Source organism: Onychomys torridus, chromosome 13 (assembly GCF_903995425.1).
Source record: "Onychomys torridus chromosome 13, mOncTor1.1, whole genome shotgun sequence".
Classification (NCBI taxonomy): domain Eukaryota; kingdom Metazoa; phylum Chordata; class Mammalia; order Rodentia; family Cricetidae; genus Onychomys; species Onychomys torridus.
Window position 1 is genome coordinate 44,947,539 of NC_050455.1, and position 23,708 is coordinate 44,971,246.

The following is a 23,708-nucleotide window of genomic DNA, read 5'->3' on the forward strand; positions in this document are numbered from 1 at the left end:
ATAGCTGAGTCACCAGAAGCACTGAGCCTCGGGTTTTGAAGGTCTCCAACCAGCATCAGACTAGGACATCGATGTACTTCATGCTCTATTCCTAGGGACAGAAGAGGACTTACCCAACCACCCAGTCTCCCGTTCTCAGTTTCTCCATGTAGCAAGTGAACTGTCATTCTGGGAACTAGTCATGGAAAGGCTGCTAAGTGACTGTAATTTCTTTTTCATTTGAATCTCTGTCACCATGGAAGTCAATCTATTCAACACTAAACACAGAGCATAGTTACATATATTTGCTCCAAGATTAAAAAGTGAGTCAAGCAAAGAAATGGCTAGCTTTTACAGAATTGTGCATTTTACCATGTAATTATTTATTTTTGAGACAAGGTTTCACCATGTAGCCCAAGCTAACCTCAAACTTACAATCTTCTTGCCTAAGCCTTCCCAGTGCTGGGATTACAGGAATGACCCACCACATCTTCCAAAGGGTATCATTACTTCTAATAATCCTTGTTTGTTTCTTCGCTTGAATGTGTTTCATGTAATTTATATATGTGAGCAAGTTAAATTATAAGTTTATCATATCTGAGATTTTTTAAATTCAGGAAACAATATAAAAAGTATAAGAAAGGTTAAGACTGTTATAAAGATGTGTTGCTGTTTCACTTTGCCTGCCTAAGGCACCTGATTGGTCTAATAAAAAGCTGACTGGCCAATAGTGAGGGAGGAGGTTTGGGTGACCTTCCAGACAGGGAGAGTAAGTAGGAGGAGGAATTTAGCCTCGAAAAAGAAAGAAAGAGACAACAGGGACCAGCCAGCCAGACTCGAAGGGAGCAGAAAAGTAAGGCAAACAGAATGAAAGAAAGATAAAAACCCTGGGGGCAAAACATAGATGAACAGAAACAGGTTAAATTAAGTTAAAAGAGCTAGTGGGATAAGCCTAAGCTAAGGCCAAGTATTCATAATTAGTAAGTCTGTGTGTCTTTATTTGGGAGCTGGTTGGCAGCCCAAAGAAAATGCCAACTATAGACTATTATCAGAGCTGGAGAGATGGATCAGAGGTTAAGAGTACTACTAGCTGCTCTTCTAGAGGACAGAGGTTCAGTTCCCAGCACCCACTTGGCAACTCCCAACTGTCTGTAACTCCAGTCCCAGGGATTTGACAGCCTATTTTTGCTTCCCTAGGTACCGATCATACATGAGGTGCATAGATATACATACAGACAAAATATCCATACCCATAAAAATAAATTACTTTTTTAAAGATCATATTGTCACTTCTTCATCTTGGTCTGATTTAGAAATCAGTCTCACATAACATCTGTTCATAATAGTTGTGAATGAGGGAAAATAACACAAAGTCAGTCCCCCTATAATTCCGCAGCAGCTTTTTAATGTAAATTCAGCCACATTTTGTACCTAAAACTTATTTAGTTCTAGTCTTTCACCATAGTGAGAGCCACAAAATAAATAAGGATGTATTTCTAAATTGAAATCCAACTCAATCTACCTACATTAAACTACCTACATCCCCCACACTGAACACACTGAGGCTAGACAATACATCCTTATACAGGGAGGTGTGTGTGTGTGTGTATGTGTGTGTGTGTGTGTGTTGAAAACACCACCCAAGCTAAACTCAAACTCCTGGGCTCAAAGGACTCTCAGAACTCAACCTCCCAGGTCCTAGGACTGCAGGTGCACAGCTCAAACATATTCTAAGGAAAGAATGGACATGACAGTCATTTGCTTTTCAATAAGCCATGTCACATTAGATGAGGCCCAAACTTAAAATACTGGAAATGTTTATGCAAAAGCAAAGCTACTGTTAGCTAACAGTTTTAGGACTTAACTTGTCTGATCCCCTAGAAGACACTGGGCTTAGTGCACGTTAGCCATGGAGTGTACCTCAAAATTGGCATCACCTCTGCATCCAGCTTCTCTTAACAGGTGTGAGCCCATTGAAGCTTAGGGTGGTTTAGCATCTGCCACCATCGCAGGAGTGGAGGAGGACCACACATCAGACACTCATGTTTAGGGAATATATTCTTCTACCAACACTTCAATGACTCCTACTCGACAGAATCCATTAAACTGGGGTGTTCAGAAAGCAGGAGAGATGGCTTAGCAGTGAAAGAGTTCTTGCTGCTCTTCCAAAAGTTTGGTACCCACACCGGGCAGTTCACAGGCACCTGGAACTTCAGCTCTAGGAAACCTGATGCCCCCTTTGGCCCTCTGAGGGTACACAGCACACAGAGCACACACAGACACATACACACATTCACAGAAAGCAAAAGGACAGTCTCAAGCATGTATGTGGACACACTCACCAGTCGCCTCACACTGGTACACCTTTGGCCGGCTGTTCCCACAGCGGCAAACAGAGCGGATGGAAGAACCAAGCTGAGGTCCGCGTCCTCGAAAGCTTAAAGAAGCACAGTGTGTGCCATCAGTGTGCAGTAGGCAGACAGGGCACTTGTTAAGCAGTATAAAACAATGCCTTTAGAAAATACAGTAACATCAAAATAATCATTGCAAAACAGACGATTCATGGTACGGAGACACATGTCCAAGGGGGAGGTGTGCTTTTCTTCTAGGGAAGTGTATATGATGATAGACAGAGCAATGGAATCTACTATAACCTTTGCCCAATGCACAGGTAAACTGAGGCTCAGCTGGATCACTTCACCTCTCATCTGTTTCAGAGACCCCCGACCACTGCTCCATGAAAACCCATGCTCTGCCACCATCAGGGTGCTCGCTTGTCCCAGGCCACTCCCCACTGCCACAAAGCTTCCTGCTGTCCCCTGCTGCAGGGGACAATCAGAGCCTGTTCCAGCTTCCCTGGAGATGTCCAGGTAAAGTCCCATCATTCCCTTTTCTCCATTCCTCTTCCTCCGCCCTCAGAAGAAAAGTGCAGTCTTTCCAAGGCTAACCTTTACGGAGCTAATTTATTACTTACAATCCCTGCTTCCTTGTGCCTTCTGGACTCTGACAGCCACTGTCTCCTCCTCTGCTGTCACTGACATGCTTCCAACCTGAGCATGCTTGGATCAGGAGGATGGAAGGCAGGCACCTCACACACAGGCTAGACTTCCTATCCATCTCACCACTCCTATTGTCATTGTCCCCCAGTTCTGGGGACCAAATCCGGGGTCTTGACCATGTGAGGTTGTGTACTAGCTGTGTCCTTGACATCAGATCTCAGAGCACAGCACAGTGCTTCACGTCCTTCCTCCCATCCATAAAGGCAGAGGCGTAATTACCCTGTGTTACACACGAGCAGCTGGGGAATCCGCTCAGCAGTGTAAGGGCATGTCCTGCTCTTGAAGAGGACCCAAATGTGGTTCCCAACTCCCATGCCAGGTAGCACACAACCACCTATAACTCCAGCTCCAGGGAAGCTGATAGCTCTTCTGGCTCCTCAGGTACCTGCACTCATCCTCACAAATACACACACACACACACACACACACACACACACACACACACACACACACTTAAAAGTAAAAATAAAATCTTAAAAAACAAAAAAATGGAAGTGTTCCTTCCTAACATGAAAGCCACCATTAAAGGCCAACTTTGTGTGTCTGAAGCCTAAAGAAATCAGCAAGTCACTTAGGAAACAAATGATTATTCTAGAAAAGCACATAGCCCGTTCCTAGAAAACAAGAGGAGGAAAAGCATGAAGTAATGCTATGTTAGAGACAACAGAAGTCTCATGCCCACATTCAAGACCCCAGGTAACATTTTCCCAAAATTACCCTGCTTCTTCTTAGCTCCCTCTTCCTTTAAGCCCAGTGCATGTCCTGACTCCTAAAGAAAATTCCTCAAGATGGCGACTGAGCCCCGAGCACACAGAGAAGGGAGAGGATGAGTCCCCATGGAGTTCTATGTATTCAAGGTGACTGCAGACAATAGACTGAACAAAGCGAAATGGGCAGCCTTACCAATGATGGCATTGTTTCCTCCGAGCTCTAACAAGCTTTTCCCTTTAAAAGAAAACAGACACAGTTATTTCCTATTTCAGTACTCAAGGCACACCCCTCACATCCCAGCCACCCCATCCCCACCCTAGTTATCTCTCCATTTACGTTCTGGGAAGCAGCTTGCCAATGACATTGATTACTGACAGCTACAACACTGTACCACAGTTACATATGATAATGAGTTCTTGGGAAACACACTGAAAAAGGGCTATGCATTAAATACGCACACTGCATGCATGTGAGATCATGCATGTGCATGCTTCTAGAGAGTAAATGACAAAGCATTATGCACATAGCTGCTGCTGCTACTGTCTGCTCTGGTCAGAGAAGCTTCCTTCAGCAATGACTGGAGAGACTCATGACTGGTCAAAGTACTGAGAATTAATGACAACTGAACGTCTGCCAAGAATGGGATTGGACATCTCTAGCATGCCCTTCAAAGTAGTGGGAACAGTCCCGTCCAGGCAGAATGTGGCTATGGTAATCAGCTTAAAGTAGCTGTGTGATTACTCAAATAAGATGGAGCCCATCTCCAGGCAGTGGTGGTGGTGCATGCCTTTAATCCCAGCACTCGGGAGGCAGAGGCAGGTGGATTTCTGTGAGTTCAAGGCCAGCCTGGGCTACACAGTGAATTCCAGGACAGGCTCCAAAGTTACATAGAGAAACCCTGTCTCGAAAAACCAGGAAAAAAAAAAAAAAAAGATGGGGCCCATCAACACACTGCCATGGAAAAAAGAGGAACCCATGGGACCCACAGCTCCCTGGGGAGTTATACATAGTTAATGGTTGATGGGTGAGAGAGAGAGAGAGAGAGATTTTCTTCAGTGGTATAGCAACTGGTAAGGCCCCTGTGAGCCCATAAACAAACCCATCCTTTAAGGAACCCTTAATGAAATTCACTAGGGGTTGATAAGATGGCTCAGCAAATAAAGGTGCCTGCAGCCAAGCCTGAGTTCGATCCCCAAGACCTACATGATTAGAGAGAGCTGACTCCTGCAAATTGTCCTTTTACCTCCACATGTGCACGCGAACACACACACACACACACACACACACACACACACACACACACACACACACACACGAATGAAAACCAAAGGGGGCTAGTTAGGCGGCAAAAGAAGCAGATGTGGGAGAGGAACAAAAGATAATGGGGTAGGTAATCCCCAGAAGTGGGAAAATGAAATCAATGCATGTTATTCTATTGTGACAACACACCAAATTTTATTTATTAATCATTCAGTGTTGAATATATTAGTTGTTTGTTATCAGTGTTATTCATTATCTACTTAGGTCACTGCCCAGGTGTAAGACCAGCAGGACTTCTGACAGCTAATGCCAATTCACTCACATTCCAGAGGACTCACACAGAACTCTCTGAATGCCTGGCTCACCTCACTCTCCCCTGCATAAAGACTCTCTGAATGCCTGGCTCACCTCACTCTCCCCTGCATAGACTCTGAATGCCTGGCTCACCTCACTCTCGCCTGCATAAAGACTCTGAATGCCTGGCTCACCTCACTCTCCCCTGCATAAAGACTCTGAATGACTGGCTCACCTCACTCTCCCCTGCATAAAGACTCTGAATGCCTGGCTCACCTCACTCTCCCCTGCATAAAGCCTAGAGAGCTAACTCAGTGTTACAGACATGTGTTTTGTTCTACTGTTTTGAAAAGGTTTCCTCTAAAGTATTTTCTTTGAAGTAGCAGGGGCATGATACATTGTCACCCCGTGGCTCCGAAACAGTAAGCATCCAGTGGAGATTAAGTAGGAGAGATATGGCTGCTATTGGCAAAGCCTCTGAGGACTGTAACAGCTGCAGCTCCTGGGGCAAGAACTGATTTAAGCCGGCTCACTGCCGACACATGGCACTATGCTAGGTGCTCAGAAGGAAACAGAAGATTCCTCTGTACAGACAAGGGCAATTTCCCCTTCCTGACTGTGAGGGATACCTGGCAAATAGGGGAGGCCCGTGCCTTCCGCTTATGCCCATCAACTGCTCTCTAACCTCCCTCCTTACTGCCAATCCCCAAGCCCCTTCCAAACGAAAGTGCCTATCATTCAAGAGATTGCAGTCCTACCACGCTACTACTTACGCAACAGCATCTATTACTGCTTTGTGTAGAAGAGGGTGAGAAGGTAAACTCTGCTCCCGAGAACAGAGACACAGTGAAGCTGAGTGTCTTTTCCTATTTATTGCACATACGAGGAGCTTATTTGTGGGAGCCCGTTTTCGGGTTCCTCGTGGCTTTACCCAGCAGGTCCGCATAAGAGGATGATTAGGGCCACGGGCCTGAGTGCAGGTGTCTGAGATGGTCTGCACTTGGCTGTGCTGGGGGAGGAGGTCTTTTGCTCCACCCCTTGGCATCTCTATAAATACCCTGGGGCAGAGACAGTCAGGGCCCATTGGTAAAGGTTCCAGGTCCTTTCGTGTTTATCCTTTATTTTCCATCTGTTTATCTCCGCACTATAAATCCTTCTATCTAATATTTCCTGCTGCTCACACTCAAGAGAACTCTGGGGAGCTGTGGGGTTGGTGGGTAAATGTCCCACAGAATGGCACCATGAACAGGGACTAAAGACAAATGAACAGGGACTAAAGAAAAAGAAAAATAATAGTTTTATTACAGAGTTTTTGGTGAAGTGTGAGTCAGCCCTGCCAGTGGAAAGTGGCATGCCAGTGTTATGTAATATATATATATGTATAATATATAATATGTACTATTATATATTACATATAATGTATATATATGTATATACACACACATATATATGTATGTGTGTGTGTGTGTATATATATATATATAGCAGGGGTTTTATCCTCGAGAGAAAAGGAAAATGGACTGGAAGGATGTCCAATGCTGCAGCGCAAAATTCTCTTCTGTCAATTTCCTATCTTCTATCCCTTTTTCAATTTCTGTGAATAATATAAGGTATAGTGTAGTAATATAGTGTAGGAAAAACTTAAAAGTGAAAGATCGTGTAGAAAAAAAGGCAACTAGAAAGAAAAACTCTTCAATCTTCTAACTTTGGGGGCTATGAATGCAAGCTGGGAAATATCTTTCTTTGAGCTTTACAGGTAGTAAAAAAGCTCTTCTTTGAGCATATGGGGAAGAATAGGTTTCCTATGGAAGCTTCTGACAGGGGGACAGCCGAAATGCTAAGTCCAAGCGGCAGGAGAGAGAGAGAGTTCTCCCTGAGGCAAAAATGCAGGTGTAAAAGGCCAAGAAGTTTAAAGTTCTGAAGTTTAAAGTTCTGAAGTTTTGGGGAAAACTTTCTCTTTCTTGGGGGGAAAAATCTTTCTCAAACTATAAAGCTTTTGTTGGAAAAATTTGGGGGGAAAATCTCTCTAAAAAGCCTTAATCTTTCTTTTTTCTTTTTTTTTTTAAAGAAACTTAAAAACTAAAGCCTTTCAGAATTCTCAGAACAAAAATTAGAATCCCCTGAAGATATTAGTATGGGGACCACCTGTGATTAGTTCTAAGGGAAAACAACAAACCTCTTAAGACGGCAAAACCTCTCCAAGTTCTCTTTCAAGCTTTAAAAATCCTCCCTGCAACGCAGGAGGCAGGGACAAGTTCCTAAAAACCTCTTCTAAGCTCTGCCTCTTCAAGCTAGTAAAAGACAGTGGGTCAAAGTCCCCTGAGGAGAATGCTTGGGAGAGTGTGGGTAAAGAGCTACAGAGAGCCCAAAAAGGCAGGAAACTTTACCTGAGAAAAGCAAAAAAGCCAAGCTTTTCAGTTACAGCTGAGCTGAGGCATCAAGGGTTTTGTTTCTGAGTGAGCATTTCAGAATGAAGAGGTGCTCCTAATTGCACTAACGCAACGATCCCCTGAAGTGATACAAACTGTTAGCATTGTATCCTCGCTTTTGAGCAAAAACTCAGAGGCGACTGGCCAGCAGTGTCTCTGAGTTGGAGTGCATTTCGGGGATACTATGGTTCCTGCAGTTGTAAACTTCCTGGAACACAGAGCTGAGGCAGGAAAGTGCAGGACCCAGGGGAAGGATGCTAATGAACAGACACAGCTAAAGCCGGTGGGAACGGCACAATTGTCTGCTTTCCTACAAGTCCCGGGTTGATAGGTCCACAGCTGCAAAAAATCTGAGAAAAGCTTTCCTATCAGAGGAAGGACCTTTCTGGAAAAACAGTAAAGCTGAACTGTGTCTGCAGCAGTTATGCTGCTGAGTCAGAAGCTGTCTGGGAAAAAGACTCTGAAGAAACAGAAGGGACATAATCCTCCCCAGAAAATGCATGACCTGAAAAAGCTCCTAGAATTTGAGGCAGATTTGGGGGGCAAGGGGGAGACCCTACCTCCCAAGGCAGCTAAGCTAGCAGAGGTACAGAGCCACAGATAGATACCTGAAGCTCTGCATCTGGGGGGAAGGAACAAGCAAAATGAGAATAAAATCAGTGGGAGAAAAATCTCTCCGAAGGAGCTATGGAAAAGCTGTTGTACATGTTTTTGCTTATCACTGACTGGCTAAGGCAAAAACAAGCCCAGAGAAAAGTTACTATCAGGAATGCCAGCCTCAATGCATGCTAACGAGGCAGGTGCAGTTCTAATTCTGGGGCCAGTGTCAAATGAAGGAGAGACACCTGTTGAAGCCAGTGCAGAACAGAAATCTCCTGATGTCCCATAATTGATAAACGTAAAACGCTTGGTTCAAATCTCTTGTTGGAAAAGCAAAACTTCTAAAGTAAGCGCAGTAAAAGAGAACCAGTTGACTCCCAGACCCAAAAAGAGCTATGGGAAATGGAGTCCATAGGCTAGCTGATGAAGAGAAATGCATTCTGGGAAATGTAGTATTTCAGCTAAAGATAGTGTTACTGTCCAAAAACTTTTCAGCTCAGAATGAAGTTTCTTCTCAAAGCAATGCTAGAAAGCTTAATCTTACCTCTTGAGAACTCAGATCAGACAAAAAAAAAAAAAAAAAAAAAAAAAAAAAAACCTACCTATAAGAGCAAACAAGCCACTTTAAAATCCGTAAAACAAGGGAAAACAGTTTATACACTGAACGTTGTCTTAGATATGAAGAAACTTATGTTGAAATTAAAAAAGTTCTTTGCCTTTTGAACAAATTGCCTGCAATGAGTAATTCCTTTGCAAATCTAATGAAACAAGGCATTCAAAAAGAAATGACTGCTTTATAGACTGGGAAAAAAACTTCAGAAAATCTAGCTGTCTTACAAAAGAGTTGCTTCACCTGGAAGTTCCTTATAAGAAATCAATGCTAAATATCACAGCTGCTAATAATATCAGGAATTAAAGCTAATGAAGGGAAAATACTAAATCCTGAAAATGCTTTTTCTCAAAGTAAGCTAATAAAGGCTATGTCTCATGAAAGAACATCTATGTTCTTGACTCCTTTGAATAATAACAGTTTTGGTGAAAATATTGGAACTAACAACAATCAAGTCAAAATTTAAACAAATTCAAGACGGTATTCCACAAAAGAAAACTGCCATGCTTTGTGGGCCATATTAGAGCTCACTCCAATCTTCCTGGTCCTTTAGCTGAGGGTATTCCAATGGCTGATAATTTAACAAAGATAGTAGCATTATCCCAAGTGGAAATGGCTCAACAGTCACATGCTCTTCATCATCAACATAGCAAAAGTTTAAGAAAGCAATGCAATCTTACCAAAGAAGCAGCTCATCAAATAGTTAAACGATGTGGGATATGTCAAATATTTTCCTGTCCCTCGCTTAGGGGTAAACCCTCGAGGTCATCTTCCTAATTATCTATGGCAAATGGATGTTACTCATATTGCAGAACTTGGCAAATTAAAATATGTACATGTGACCATTGACACTTATTCAGGATTTTTAATGGCTAGTGCACGACCTGGGGAAGCTACAAAACATGTAATTGTGCATGGCTTGAAGTGTTTTTCGTATATGGGTATACCAAAAATTATTAAAACTGATAATGGTTCTGAATATAGCTGTAAGGCATTTCAACAATGTTGTACCCAATAGGAAATTGTACATAAAACACGTGTTCCTTATAATCCTCAAGGACAAGGTATTGTGGAAAGAGCTCATAGCAGTCCTAAAATACAACTTCAAAAAATAAAAATAGAAAAGGAAGAAATTTACCCTCAATCACCACATAATGCATTAAATCATGCTCTTTTTGATCTGAACTTTTTTAATATGGGTGTCCGTGAGCAGTCTGCCACAGATAGATTTTGGCAGAGTGGCATCCAAGTGACTTTTGCTCAAGTGAAATGGAAAGATCCCTGCTCGGGATTATGGAAGGGTGCCGATCCTGTGCTAATACAGAGTCGGGGACATGTTTGTGTTTTTTCACCAGAGGATAATGAAGCTTAGTGGTTACCAGAGGGGCATTTGGTAAGGAGCCTGGAGCTAAGGAAGGTCAGCCCCAATGACGTTCCTATAAAGAACCAGAATGAAAGTGGCTGGATTAGTGTTTCTGAGGTTTTGTCACTGGAAATAGAGTTCGGAGCTGTGCCGCTTTGGGCTTTACTAGTTCCTTTAAAAAATACTTTATATCACCTAATAGCTGTGCAGTATTTTGCAAATAGCTTTACAGCAGCTAAATACGATAATCTCACCCTCAGGGTGAAGTGAAGTTTTTCAGTAGAACAAACCAAAAGTACTGCTGCAGTAGAAACATTTGTCTGAATTGAAGCACTTAGAGGAGCTATTATGAATTTGAGTGAAGGGACCACCTCTAGTTAAAAACCGTTTACCACTGACAGTGCATCTCTGATGGTTCCCAAACAGCTGAGGGAACTCGGCAACTTTGGGGTGTGGCTTCATCCCGAGAATGTTACAATCCCCTAGCAACAAGTATCAAAACTCTAACGACAACACTCACTAAATCCCAGTGTTGTATAGCAAAGCTGACTATAAACTCTAAATTTTAGAAATGATGGATGTACTTCCTGTCTAGTTAAGAGAATCTTTCTAATAAGGATAGTGATAATAATTACTAGTAAGAAGTAGAAAAAGGTGAAAATAAGATATGTGAGTTTGTAGAAATTCTTCTGTTAGATCTGTGTTAAGAAATCTTTAGGTGTTTGCTAAGTTAAGATATAGGCTAATGGTAGCCCTATATAAGTTTGTAAAATAGATCTACAGAGTTCCTTTAAGAATATAAGCTTGTAAGAAGTATCTAAGGGGGCTGGAACAATAGCTCAGAGGTGTGGCTGCTCTTCCAGAGGTCCTGAGTTCACCACCATCTATAATTCGATCTGGTGCCCTCTTCTGGCATGTAGGCAGAATGCTGTATACATAACAAATAAATAAATTTATAAAAAAAGAAGTATCTAAGGTAGTCTTAAGAAGCTTGTAAGAAGATGCTAGTTGTAAATGTAAGTTTAAATAAGAAATAAGATGGAATGAATATAAGGATATAAGAAGTAAATAAATATATTTGCTAAAGTAGTTCTATAGTTTCCTTAAGGAGTACAAATAAGCAAATGTTAACGTTATATGTGAGTTTGTAAAAAACTGTAAATATTGAATGTGAGTCTAAATGCTTTGCAAGGCAAAATATGTTACATGTGAGTTTGTAAAAAAGGAAAAAAGTGTAAATGTTAAGTGTGAGTCAATGCTTAATGTACATGGTGAAAGAACCTGAGACACAGAAGGTAGTGTCCTAGTAGACTGCAAAGCAGGCAGTCTGAATGGTTTCAAAGGCTCCAGAAGCCGCTGAGAAGCTAAGAAATGAAATGAACAATAGTGATTTCATTGCAATGGGATAATTGGGTTTACTTATAGTAATGACCTGGGAACTGTTTCCTAGAGTTATTTGTGTTAAAAATGGAACTGTTTAAATGAAGAAATTTATTGTTTCTACCTAAAGTCAAGATGCAATTTTGTGTATGCATATATGCTTTATTAACTGGTGAATCATGAATTGTTTTATGGAACTGTTTATGTAAAAATGGAATTACTTTTGGAACTGGTTTTGTGTTGCAAACAGAATTGTTTAAATGGAAAAGTTTGGGTTTTCTAACTAAGCTTGAGACTTTGCTTGAAAAATTATAAAGAAAGGGGAGAATTAATATTCCTTAGTCTATTTAATTTAAAAAATATTCTCTTGTTGTTTGAGTGGATGTCATGTTTTGTTAGTAAGAAATGCAAATGGGGTATATTAAGAGACTACTTTTAAAGTGTAAAGAGTTTTATTAAGAAACTGCTTTTGGATGTTTTGCTAAAAGCTTTCAAAGTGTTAATGGTTAGATTGAGACTATTGCTTTTCAATATGGGTTTGTAGGAATTGTATAAGTTTGGGTTTCTTCTAACTAGAAGAAACTTTGAGACTTTGTTTAAAAAATTTTAAAGAAGCCAGGCGGTGGTGGCCCATGCCTTTAATCCTAGCACTTGGGAGGCAGAGCCAGGTGGATCTCTGTGAATTCAAGGCCAGCCTGGGCTACCAAGTGAATTCCAGGAAAAGGCGCAAAGCTACACAGAGAAACCCTGTCTCAAAAAAAACAACAACCAAGTTATAAAGAAAAGGAGGAGTTATGAGTGAATTAAGGTTGAATTATGTTTGCAGAAATTATGTTAAACCTTTTGGTATTAATGCACCCTAGTTTTGTGGAGTTAAGAAAATATTTAAGTTTGATGTGAACACATCAGAAGTTTTTCCTATGTTCTGTTAGCAAGAAATTCAAATGGGGCATGTGTCTAGAATATAGGAAGGGTTTTTTTTTTTTTTTTTGGTTTTTCAAGACAGGGTTTCTCTGTGTAGCTTTGCACCTTTCCTGGAACTCGATTTGGAATCTAGGCTAACACGACTTTGGGTTTTTGTGTCAGTGTTTTATTTTATTTTTTTTAATGTCACCATAAGTAGAATTGTTTCCTAAATTTCATTTTCAAGTCATTCATTGTTACTATACAGAATTATAATTTTTTAAAGCTAAATCTTGCATCCTACAACCTTACTGACCTTATTATTTATTTCGTTGAGTTTTTTGTTTGGTTTGATGTTTGTAAGTTTTTGGGGATTTTGGAGACAGGGTCACAATATAGTCCTGGCTGGCCTGGAACTCATTACATAGACCAGGCTGGCCTTCAGTTCACTGAGGTCCACCTGCCTCTGCCCCTCAAGTGCTGGAATTAGAGGAGTGCATCACCAGGCCCAGCAAAAATGTGTAAATATCATGAGCTGATTCAACCCCTCATCACAAGCCGGCACTTACCAAACCTCTCCTGCACCATTAGGGCCACCTGCTTGCCCACCTGAGTGCTCCCAGTGAAGGACAGCAGGTTCACACGTGCATCTTTGGCCATTGCTGTGCTGCAGGGAACAGAGAGGGTCACCCACGCAGAAACACCTAGAAATGACGGCTCCCAACAGTACCAGCAAGAAGCATGCTATGGGCCCGTGGCAAGACAGTCAAGGTTACAAGGAATTCTATCCCACGGGCATGAGGTAATGAAACAAACTTTTCACAAGTAGCAGCCCGGGGAAAACAAGCTGACCTGCTCTGTGAGCTATGACAGCCCTTCAGGGAACCTCCTTAGTTCATGAAGAAAGTTCTTCCTGTACTGAGAAGGAGCCGAGACAACACGTTCCTAGCGTGTCTTTCATGAGCACCATCTGCTTCCGGGCTCCTCACCTGCAATACAATTCCTTTAAGAACAGCCAGAGCTGGGGCTGGAAAGCTGGCTCAGCAGTTAAAAGACTAGCTGCTCTTCCAGAGGATCCAGGTTCAATTCCCAGAACCCATATGCTGGCTCACAACCATCGGTAACTCTAGTTCTGGAGGACCCAACACTCTTCTGGTTTCTACAGACACCGGCATGCATGTGGTACACGTGCAGACAAAACACCCACACACATAAAACTAAATCTTTTATTTAGAAGGAAAGAACAACCGGAGCTATGGCACAAGCCTATAATCCCAGCTACTTGGGAGCCTGAGGTGGGAAGAGCACATATTGAAGGCCTGTCTGTGCTAGCATGAGTTCAAAGCCATCCTGGACCACTTTGTAAGGCGCTATCTCAAAAATCCTCAGGATTAACACTGCAGGTCCTTCCAGGACCCAGGTAACAGGCTTTGCTCTTAGGGTTGGGGATGCAGCTGGCTTCATAGCATTCAGGAGGCACCACACAAACTGGATGTGGTGGTGTATATACACAATCCCAGCAGCAGAGGTGGAAGGCAGGAGGATCAAATGCTCAAGTCATCTACAGCTACCCTGAGTTTTCCACAATCAGTCTCTCCCTTGAACCCCCCCACCAAATAAACAATTTTTTAAAAATTAAAAGCTGTTCTAGGATTTCCGGTTGTTTCTCAGGAACGTAGCTCAAACACTACTGATTGAACTTCTTTGTCCAGTTGCTGATGCTCCCATTCAGTGTGAGCAACGCAGGACAGCTGGAGCTAATTACTCAGGTAAAACTCCCCAGGTTCAATCCACAAGCATGAGTGCCTGCATGCCAGGTGGCCTGCTCAGCAAGGTCCTATGTAGACTACTGAGCTATGCCAAGGCCAACAGAAGGACAGGATATCCAGAGTGCAAGAACCGAGTAGGCCAAAGAATACAACACTCATTGTTTCAATGACATTTAAAAACACTTCACTGGGTACTATGATGGTTTGGGGGGGGGGGGGGAGCAGAATAGGGAAGCAGGAGGATAGGTTTTCTATTATTCTCATCTAAATGATCAAAGAACTAAGAGCCTGACATCTAGACCAGCATGGTGATAGACTTGACTCCTAGGGAACCTCCCTGGTCAAAGGCTAAGCTGGTGAAAAATTGACCCCAGCTCTCCTGATGGTTTGGAACAGTATTAGCCAATTCCAGGTTCAAGTGGCTGTGACCTTATGCTAAGCAAAAGAGGAGCCATAAAAGAGCATCAAAAAGGAGCTCACATTCTGATTCCAGTTATACAAAGGGCACCAAAGTTCACAGAGACAAAAAGTATGTCAGTGACAATCAGAAGCTCGGGGAAGAGAGTGGGAAATGGGTGTGGACACATCCTGGAATAACACAGCAATGGTTACACAACACTGAATATTCTAAAAGCTACTCAGCAAGGGCTGAGGGTGCAGCTCGGTGGGAGAACCCTTGCCTGGGCTGTACACAGAGTACCTGGGCTCCCACTCCAAGACCAAACTAAAACTAACAAAAACCCACGTGGTACAGTCTCAAAGGGAGGGTTGTATGGTATAGGAATCTTGTGGCAGTTAAAACAAAACCCAAAAAGCCCTTTTTTTCTGGATAGGGCCTCAAACCTGCCACGTAGCTGCAGATGACCTTGAACTCTTGATCTTCCCGCCTCCACCTCCAGAGTTCTGAGATTACAGGCCTGTGTCACCATACCTGGTATACCCAGTGCTAGCAACTGAACCCAGAGTTTCATGAATGCCAGACAAACACCCTACCCTCTGGGCTCCATCCCCAGCCTCCTTTTATGGTCAGCTAAGGAAATGACCTACGCTAAGTCCTCAGGCATGGAGTGTGATGCCACAGGTTGGCTTTATAGGTCCCTGGATAAATCAGGTATCAGGAAATTATTATCTGTCCAAAATATAAACACTGAAAATCTGTAGGTGGAGAACTAAGAAACAAGTATTTCTCAGGAAGGTTGCTCACTGATAAGCACACAGCAGGACACAGTATGAATGCCCACAGAAGGCAGCCTCGCCTCTTCAGCCATACCAGGTTTGTTATTATAGTAGAAGAGTCCCAGCGATCAACCCAGGGTCCTTCAATGGAAGGATGCTCTTCCTCCCTTCACCTACCCAATATCTGCTCCACCACACGTCAGGGAACAAATGGCACCAGGCAGCTGGTTGTCCTCCAAAACCTTGGCTACGATCCTAGGAAGCAGACAGCAGACACTGCTCAGCCAACCATTTCACTCAGAACATTTTTATGAACGAGGGAGAGAAATCCCTCTCACGTGACCTTCCTTTTCAACCCCCACCCCCACTCCCCCCCACACACACACACCACACCACACCACACCCACACCCACACCCACACCTCTCTCTCTCTCTCTCTCTCTCTCTCTCTCTCTCTCTCTCTCTCTCTCTCTGTCTCCAAACACTCAGACCTGGGTTTTCCTCACAGATTATAGATAAGATTTGCAAACACAAGAAGTGTGGGTTTAAAATACAGTGTTAAAGGAAAAAATGTATGGAACATGAGTAGGAGGTGGGAACACTGCATGGGGGGTTAAAATCGCATTTTCATCAACTATGAAGACACATCGGAGTCAACATGGCAGACTGGAGGCTGGGGCGGAGTCGGCATGGGAGGACATGGAGTCTGCTTTTTCTTTTGTCCCTAACCACACATCCATAAAAACAAGAGTAAGGGAATTACAAAGGAGTAAGGTGCAGGAAGGTGAAGGAAACTAAAGAGACTCCAGAAGCAAACAAGACATCTGAACATCCCCCTGCATCTGCTCACAAGCAGAAGCAGGAAAGGAAAGCAGGGGATGTTTAGCCTGGCTCAGAGTATTTGCCTAGTGTGCATGAAGCCCTGGACTCAATCTCCAGCCCTGCATAAACCAGGTATGCTAGTGTGTGCCTGAAATCCTAGCTCTTGGGAGGTGGAGGCAGGAGGATCAGAACTTCATGGGAGATCAAGGCTAGCCTGGACTACAAGGGACCCTGCTCTCCCACATCCCCTCTCCCCAAAGACAGAAGCAGTACAGGATGAAAGGAGAGCCAGGCATGGTGGTACACGTCTGCCATCCCAGCACTTGGGAGGTGGAGGCAGGATGGAGAATTCAAGGTCAGATTCAGCTGCATAATGAATGTAGGGCAGTCTGACTACATGAGAACAGGCTCAAAAAAAGCAAAAATAAAACAAAAAAGGATGGAATGTGGAAGGAAGAAGTCTCCAGAGACTAGAAGTTTCCATGGAGGTACGCTGGAGAACAGGGCCTGCCTTATGTAACCCTGAAGTAGTGCATGGCTTGCATCCACTGGCTCCTGTCAGAAAACGGCAGTATCCTTCCGTGCCCCAAAGGCTCTTGGACACGGAAATATGTTCTTCAATTTGAGGGCTGCAGTTAAATGAGACCATGGTTACACAGTATCTAACTCTGGAAGTGAGTTGTGAAAATTGGCTGAACTAGCCAGGTGTGGTACACGCCTTTAATCCATGCACTTGGGAAAGCAGGGGCAAGCAGATCTTTGACGCCAGCCTGGTCTTCAGAGAGATTTCCAGGACAGCCAGGGCTACTCAGAGCAACTCTGCATTGAAGGAAGGGAGGGAGGGAGGGAGGGAGGGAGGGAGGGAGGGAGGGAGGGAGGGAGGGAGGGAGAGAGGGGAAGGGGGAAGGAGGGAGAGAGAGGAAGGGGGAGGGGGAGAGAGAGAGGGGAAGGGGAAGAGAGAGAGGGGAAGGGGGAGAGAGAGGGAAAGGGAGAAAGAGAGAGAAAGAAAGAAAGTAAGAAAGAGGGGGAAGGGAAGGCAGACAGACAGACAGACGGCTGAACTGACTCTGCATTTTCAGAAGCATGATTCTTCCTTCCCAGTTTCCAGTGGAGTGTTATGGTTCATGCCTGTAATCCTAGCACTCAAGAAGCTGAGGCAGGAGGCTCACCATGGATGAGAAACTAGCCCAGGCTACAGAGTGAGATGCTATTTCAAAACAAATAACTTTGAGGTTTTAGAGGACAGACAGAGCAAAGTGCCTTTGCTATCAATCCTAACTCGCAGCTCCTTTCCAACGAGGCCAGGACCACTATCTGTGGACTCTACCCACAGGAATGGCATGCCTTCAGCCTAGAGCATGGCGGCCCCTGACTCTCATGGCATCTGCGCGCTGTGCTTCTAGATTTGCTACAGGAGACGGGGGCTCCCGCGGGTGTTAGGCTTTTAAACTCAGGGTGATAGCTAATCTGGATGTCAGCCGGACTGTACTGAGAAGTGCCCGAGAGATCAGAACGCACCTGTGTGTGAAGTGAGCTCCGACCAAACTTAATGGCTTAATATCCTGAGGGATTTGTCTGGTAGTTACTGGGAGGAGGTGAAAGGAAAGAGACGGAGCTAAGCTGAAGGAAGCAGGCCACTAGGGAAGGAAGGGGTCCACAGGACCATCCAGACTCCAGAACTGTCTGAAGAAAAGGAAAGGGCTGAGACCAAACTAGTACCCAAACCAACGCTACTTTACTCAGGAACTCAGTAACAACCAGCAAGCCATTCTCTCACTGAAAACAGCTTACATTTTAAAAGCTGCCTGAGGAGTCTCATCGTGCTCATATTTCCATTTAACATTAATTTGAAAACCCTAAGAAGACATTATTCCTTTTAACTAAATACTAAAATATAATATCTTACCTCTTTTGGTTTTGTTTAATGTTTTGCAGTGGCAGAGATTTTTTCTTTTATAATTACTTTTTTGTTGATAAGCTTTTGTTTGAGACAGGATCTCACTATATAGTCCTGGTTGACCTAGAACTTGCTATTTAGGCCAGATTGACCTCAAAGTCACAGAGATCTGCCTGCTTCTGCCTCCTGAGTGCTGGCATTAAAGGTGTGCTACACCACCACATTCAGCCTTAATTACATTTTTATCTATTTGTTTTGTGTGTATTTATGTCTGAAGTGTCTGTGCACATGTGAGCCATGGTATGCACATGGATCAGAGGAGTCTGATTAAGGGAGTCTGATCTTTCTACCATGTGGGTTCCAGGAACAGAGCCATCTTGACAGCCAAGTTTTTTTTGTTTGTTTGTTTGTTTGTTTTGTTTTGTTTTGTTTTATTTGTGTGTGTGTGTGTGTGTGTGTGTGTGTGTGTGTGTGTGTCTAGTATGTATGTGTGAGTGTTGGTGTACTCATACCATGGTGTATATGTGACGATCAGAAGTCACCTTTGTACAACAAGCTATCAAAACTTCTTAAATCAGAAAGATTATGCAACCACTGGACTGCACGATCCACTCATTAACCATCAGGATTAAATAGGCCAGAAGAAACCAATGAATCTAAATTCTAGATTCCTAAGTTGATAGTATTGATTTTATGACCTCAGAGATGTAAAGGTCTCAAATATAAATAAAAAAGGACTTACAATTTATTTATTTATTTTTTTGTTTTTTTGAGACAGGGTTTCTCTGTGTAGCTTTGCGCCTTTCCTGGATCTCGCTCTGTAGACCAGGCTGGCCTCAAACTCACAAAGTTCTGCCTGCCTCTGCCTCCCGAGTGCTGGGATTAAAGGTACACCACCACTGCCCAGCAGGACTTACAATTTTTAACAAAAATGTAATTCCTTTTACATAGTGTTAAACATTGTACTAATCGGTTCTGTTTTGTTATTGGTCTGTTAACTTGACTGATACATCTCAATGGCAGAGCACTTCCCTAGCATATGTAAAATCCTAAATTCAATCCCCAGCATAGCGGGCAGAGGACTTCTCAGCCATAAACCTGTTGGATAGTTATCAAATACATACAGTCCCTAAAGTGCCAGGGACTGTATTCTTCTTACTGCAGAGGGTTTTATTTTTCAAGTGATAAAATGTCCAGAAGAGTTCAACATGCATGTCAATATCTGGTATCCTTCCAAAGAGGTAAATTAAATGACATGGCTCAGAAAGAGCCATATAAACTGTGAAGTGTTACTACAACCAAAGAGTAAAGTTATCTGATCTCTATGCTGAAACAAACAGGACACTTCCCACCATTAAAAAACCCAGCATCTGGGGAGCTGGACGTGGTAACCCATGCCTTTAATCCCAGCACTCAGGAGGCAGAGGCAGGTAGATCTCTATGAGTTCAAGGCCAGCCTGATCTACAAAGTGAGATCCAGGACAGCCAGAGCTGTTACAGAGAGAAATCCTGTCTTGAAAAACAAAAGAAAGCAAAAAACCAGCACCTGTCAATCACCTTTGCAAAATTACATCATACCAGGAAAAAGAAAGCCACACATACTTACTTTGTGACTGCTATACTAATGAGAGAAGTTGTTGGCGCTCCTTTCCTAGAGACATTTTTAAAAAGAGAGAGAGAAAATTAACTTGAGGAGAGGCAAATACCTTTCGTTACAAAGAAACACAAAGTTCTGGAGAAAAGGTTCTTTCCAAACCACTCTAGTAACTGAAATGGAAACCTGTCCTTCAACTAAAGGGGGAGACCCACCCCAACACAGGGAGCGGCACCCCATGACTGAGTGGGACAGAATAAAATGGAAAAGAGGAGAAGGCCAGATGAACACTAGCAATCTCCTTCCCCTGCTTCCTGACTGAATGGGTATGAGCCACCTGGTCCCACACCATGCCACCTCTGCATGACGGACTATACTCCACCCCGACCTGTGACTCAAACAGACCTCCTCCTTTAAGTTGTCTCTTAGAAAGCAGTTTTTGTCACAGGAGAGATCTCAAACAGAAAGCATAGGATCCTTCAGCAAGTGGACCAAATCATGACGCTTTCAAACTACACTTTGTTTTATAAGAGAGATTGAGAATATTCTATGGAAGGCATTAACTAACACTAATAAATTTGGCTGGGCACACTGCTGCACACCTGTAATCCCTGCACTCGGGGGCTGAGGCAGTATGATTGCCTGGGTTACATAGTGAGATCTTGCCTAAAAAAAAAAAAAAAATTAAAATTAATTTAAAAAAATCCTAGACAAGGTGCCTGTAACCCCAGCACTTAGAAAGTAGAGGCAAGAGTTCAGAGTCTTCCTCTCAAAAATCAATCAATCAATCAATCCATCTGAACTGGGGGCAGTTCTATGGAAGACTGAACCATTAACCTATGGACCCTCACTTTGGGCATTTATATCAGAACCCAGGTATGATCCTTCCACTTAGGGTAAGGGCAGCTGGGCGGGGAAGGGGACACTGCCACATCCCAACATGTCACCAATGTGAAATACAAATTAAAAATGAAGACTTAAAGCATTAGTTGAGAAAGTTTGGAAAACACTGGAATATATCTAAAGCCCTCCCTTTGCACAGTGCAGAGCAATGGCTTCTCCGCTCTACTTATCACAGGAAATCTATCTACTTATCACAGGGAAAAGGACACAGCTTACCAAACGCAGACGTTCCCTGTGATCAGTGATATGGCATTGTTCCAACCAAACACAGCCACCGGGAAGTTGAAGGCAGTGATGATTCCCACCAGGCCTAACGGGTTCCACTGCTCGAGGAGAGCATGGCCAGGTCCTGAGGGGTATAAATATTCACTTAGTGAACACAAATTTATTAAGAACAAAATCCTAAACCCTTCCTTTTCAGGTCAGAAGTGCAGGTACCAGACCAGAGAGGATTCCTGATGCTTCCGAGGATCACCTCACATAGCCGAAGGGTATGAGCATGTATATCACTTAATATAAAACAGAACTGTTTATTACTATGCCTACTTCATCAACTATAACGATGTTCATTACAATGTTCATTATACCTCATACCTCAGGAGCTGCAGAGGTAAGAGCATTATGAGTCCCATTTGAAAGACAGGGACATGTCAGTTTTCCCCAAGAGATGTGAACACCAAGATTAAGATATAAACAGAGCACAGAACACGTGACTCTTGGGTCTATGTTCTTTATGTCATCTCTTGACCTCTCCAACTTCAAGACAAGGAATTTCGTGGTATAGGCTCATGTGGGATGGATCACAAGAACTTCCCATTCACTGTAAGGAAATTAAAAGTCCCAGTAGAAATGTTTGTATTTTGGTGGACTGCTTGCCTAGCATGTACAAAATCCTGGTTTGGATCCCCAGCACACATAAACTGGGTGTGGTGCCTCATGCCTGTAATCCCAGAATTCAGGAGAGGGGGCAGAAAGATCAGTTCTAAGTTTTTCTCAGCAGCTACATGGTAAGTTCCAGCCCAGCCTGGAATACATGAGACATCATATGAAAAACAAAACAAAACAAATAAAAAACCAAAATTCATATTTTAATTGCAAACTTTAAAGCTAATCCCACAAAGGCTTATTTTAATCAATAGCTGGCTGAGCCAAGAAACACTTGACAGACCTGGTTAAATTTCAAACTACTACACGGTAGGACAGCGGCACTTCTTGTCATCATTCACACTGGAAGCAGGCTGGGAACCTCCTAGTGCAGCACCTCATACCGAGGCCATCCTGCAGCCTGGCACCCTCACCCCTGCTTTACAAGGCTAGCCTTCTCTCCTATTCTCCCTTCTTTGCCCTATTGCCATCTACAGCTGCAGCTCTTCAGGATGAAGTCCGGACTCCTTACAACAGAGATGCTTGCACTGCATCCTCCGGCTGTGCCAAAGCAAGGCCGTGCCCACGTGGACCATGTTCCTCCATCCTCAACTTTACACAAGCCTCTTCCCCACCTGAAGCATTCTATCCCCAGTTCCATCTTCTCAAGGCCTTTTTGACAGCATGCCCGGGCTGGGGTAGCAGTCCCCACATGCATATGGTCCTATCCTCTTCTTGTTCTATTGTGGCTACCAGTTCCCTGGCACATATCTGGTGTGTGAGTCTGCGTTCACACATGTGGAGGTCAGAGGACAACAAAAATCAGTTCTCTCCTTCCCTCTATGCTGTGGTCCTGGGAATGGAACTGAAGTTGTCAGGTCTCCTGCCAAGCCATCTCGCTGGGCTGTAGCAGAATTTTTGGAGTTCTGTACCGCAGCACCAAACACGTAGTGAACTGACGCCAGGCTTACTTTCAGAAGGCAAGACAGGTCCTCCGATCATCCTCGACAAGCCGGCGGCGTAATCACAAATGTCCACGTACTCTTGAACTTCTCCTACTCCTTCCACTAAGATTTTCCCCATCTCCAAAGACACCTAAAAATACAAAAATCCAAGCAGAATTTCTCTGGGAGAATCTGTATTTTAAACATTAAGCTAAGGACAAAATAAAACATTACTTTATGTAGGTAATAAACTAAGAAAGTCTGTTCTTTTCTGGTGTTTTTTTGCTTTTTATCTTTTTACTTCTTTATTTACCTGTTTTTTGTCTTATTTTTTAATATAATTTCATTAATCCTTTGAGAACTTCATTCATGCATATAATGGATTTTGCTTCAGTGATTTTTTTTTAAAACCACATAATTTTTTCACTTTCCTCTCTTTCCTCTAAAAAAATGGACTTCAAAATTTGTTTTTCTTAAAAATCACAGTCTTAAGACATGAGTACAAGCCGGGTGGTGGCACACACCTGTAATCCCAGCAAGTGGGAGGCAGAGGCAGGTGGATCTCTGTGAGTTCAAGGCCAGCCTGGTCTATAGAGCTAGTCCAGGACAGGCACCAAAGCTACAGAGAAACCCTGTCTCAAAAAAAAACAAAACAAAACAAAACAAAACAAAAACAAAAAGACACAAGTACAATGTAAATCCTTTTAAACTGATTCAGTCTAGTGGGGAAAGGAAGAACACAGAACTCTAGCAGTTAGGAGTCTGAGGCAGAGGGATCACTTGAGCCAAGGCTGGACAACACAGCAAACACCTCGGTTTCAAACAAAACTAAACGTACATATGAAAACTCTTGACAGGCTGGTCTCTACTCTAGAGATCACAGGCAGACTTCAAAGGTACTTTACCAGTTTTCCCAGTACTCGGATCTTTTTCCGCAAGGCATCGCCAATCTTTCTCACTATTTCTCCACGCCTTGGGGCAGGAACCTAAGAAAAGAGTGGAATTTGGGTGTCAAAGTCTAAGTCCGTGTCTACCCCACTGTCAGACGTGCACCACAGAAGAACTGAGTGCAACTATATCAGAAGAGGCTTTTGGGGTCACATCGGCACTGTGATAGGGCTCAACATCCTTGGAGCTAATCTCTTCCGGGA

The 23,708-nt window shown here is 43.2% G+C and overlaps 1 protein-coding gene across 2 annotated transcripts in view; it reads right to left on the reverse strand.

The window, feature by feature from the left end:
* Aldh7a1 (aldehyde dehydrogenase 7 family member A1) overlaps positions 1-23,708 on the reverse strand; it is a 59,198-nt gene that overhangs the window by 8,761 nt on the left and 26,729 nt on the right. For both annotated transcript variants that reach the window (XM_036204262.1, XM_036204261.1), the window contains 8 exons: positions 23,463-23,543; positions 22,585-22,708; positions 20,966-21,098; positions 19,859-19,903; positions 15,711-15,788; positions 13,158-13,255; positions 3,942-3,983; positions 2,322-2,416 (listed from right to left, as the gene is read on the reverse strand). In XM_036204262.1, coding sequence (XP_036060155.1) covers positions 2,322-2,416; positions 3,942-3,983; positions 13,158-13,255; positions 15,711-15,788; positions 19,859-19,903; positions 20,966-21,098; positions 22,585-22,708; positions 23,463-23,543 — 696 coding nt within the window. The remainder of the gene's footprint in view (positions 1-2,321; positions 2,417-3,941; positions 3,984-13,157; positions 13,256-15,710; positions 15,789-19,858; positions 19,904-20,965; positions 21,099-22,584; positions 22,709-23,462; positions 23,544-23,708) is intronic.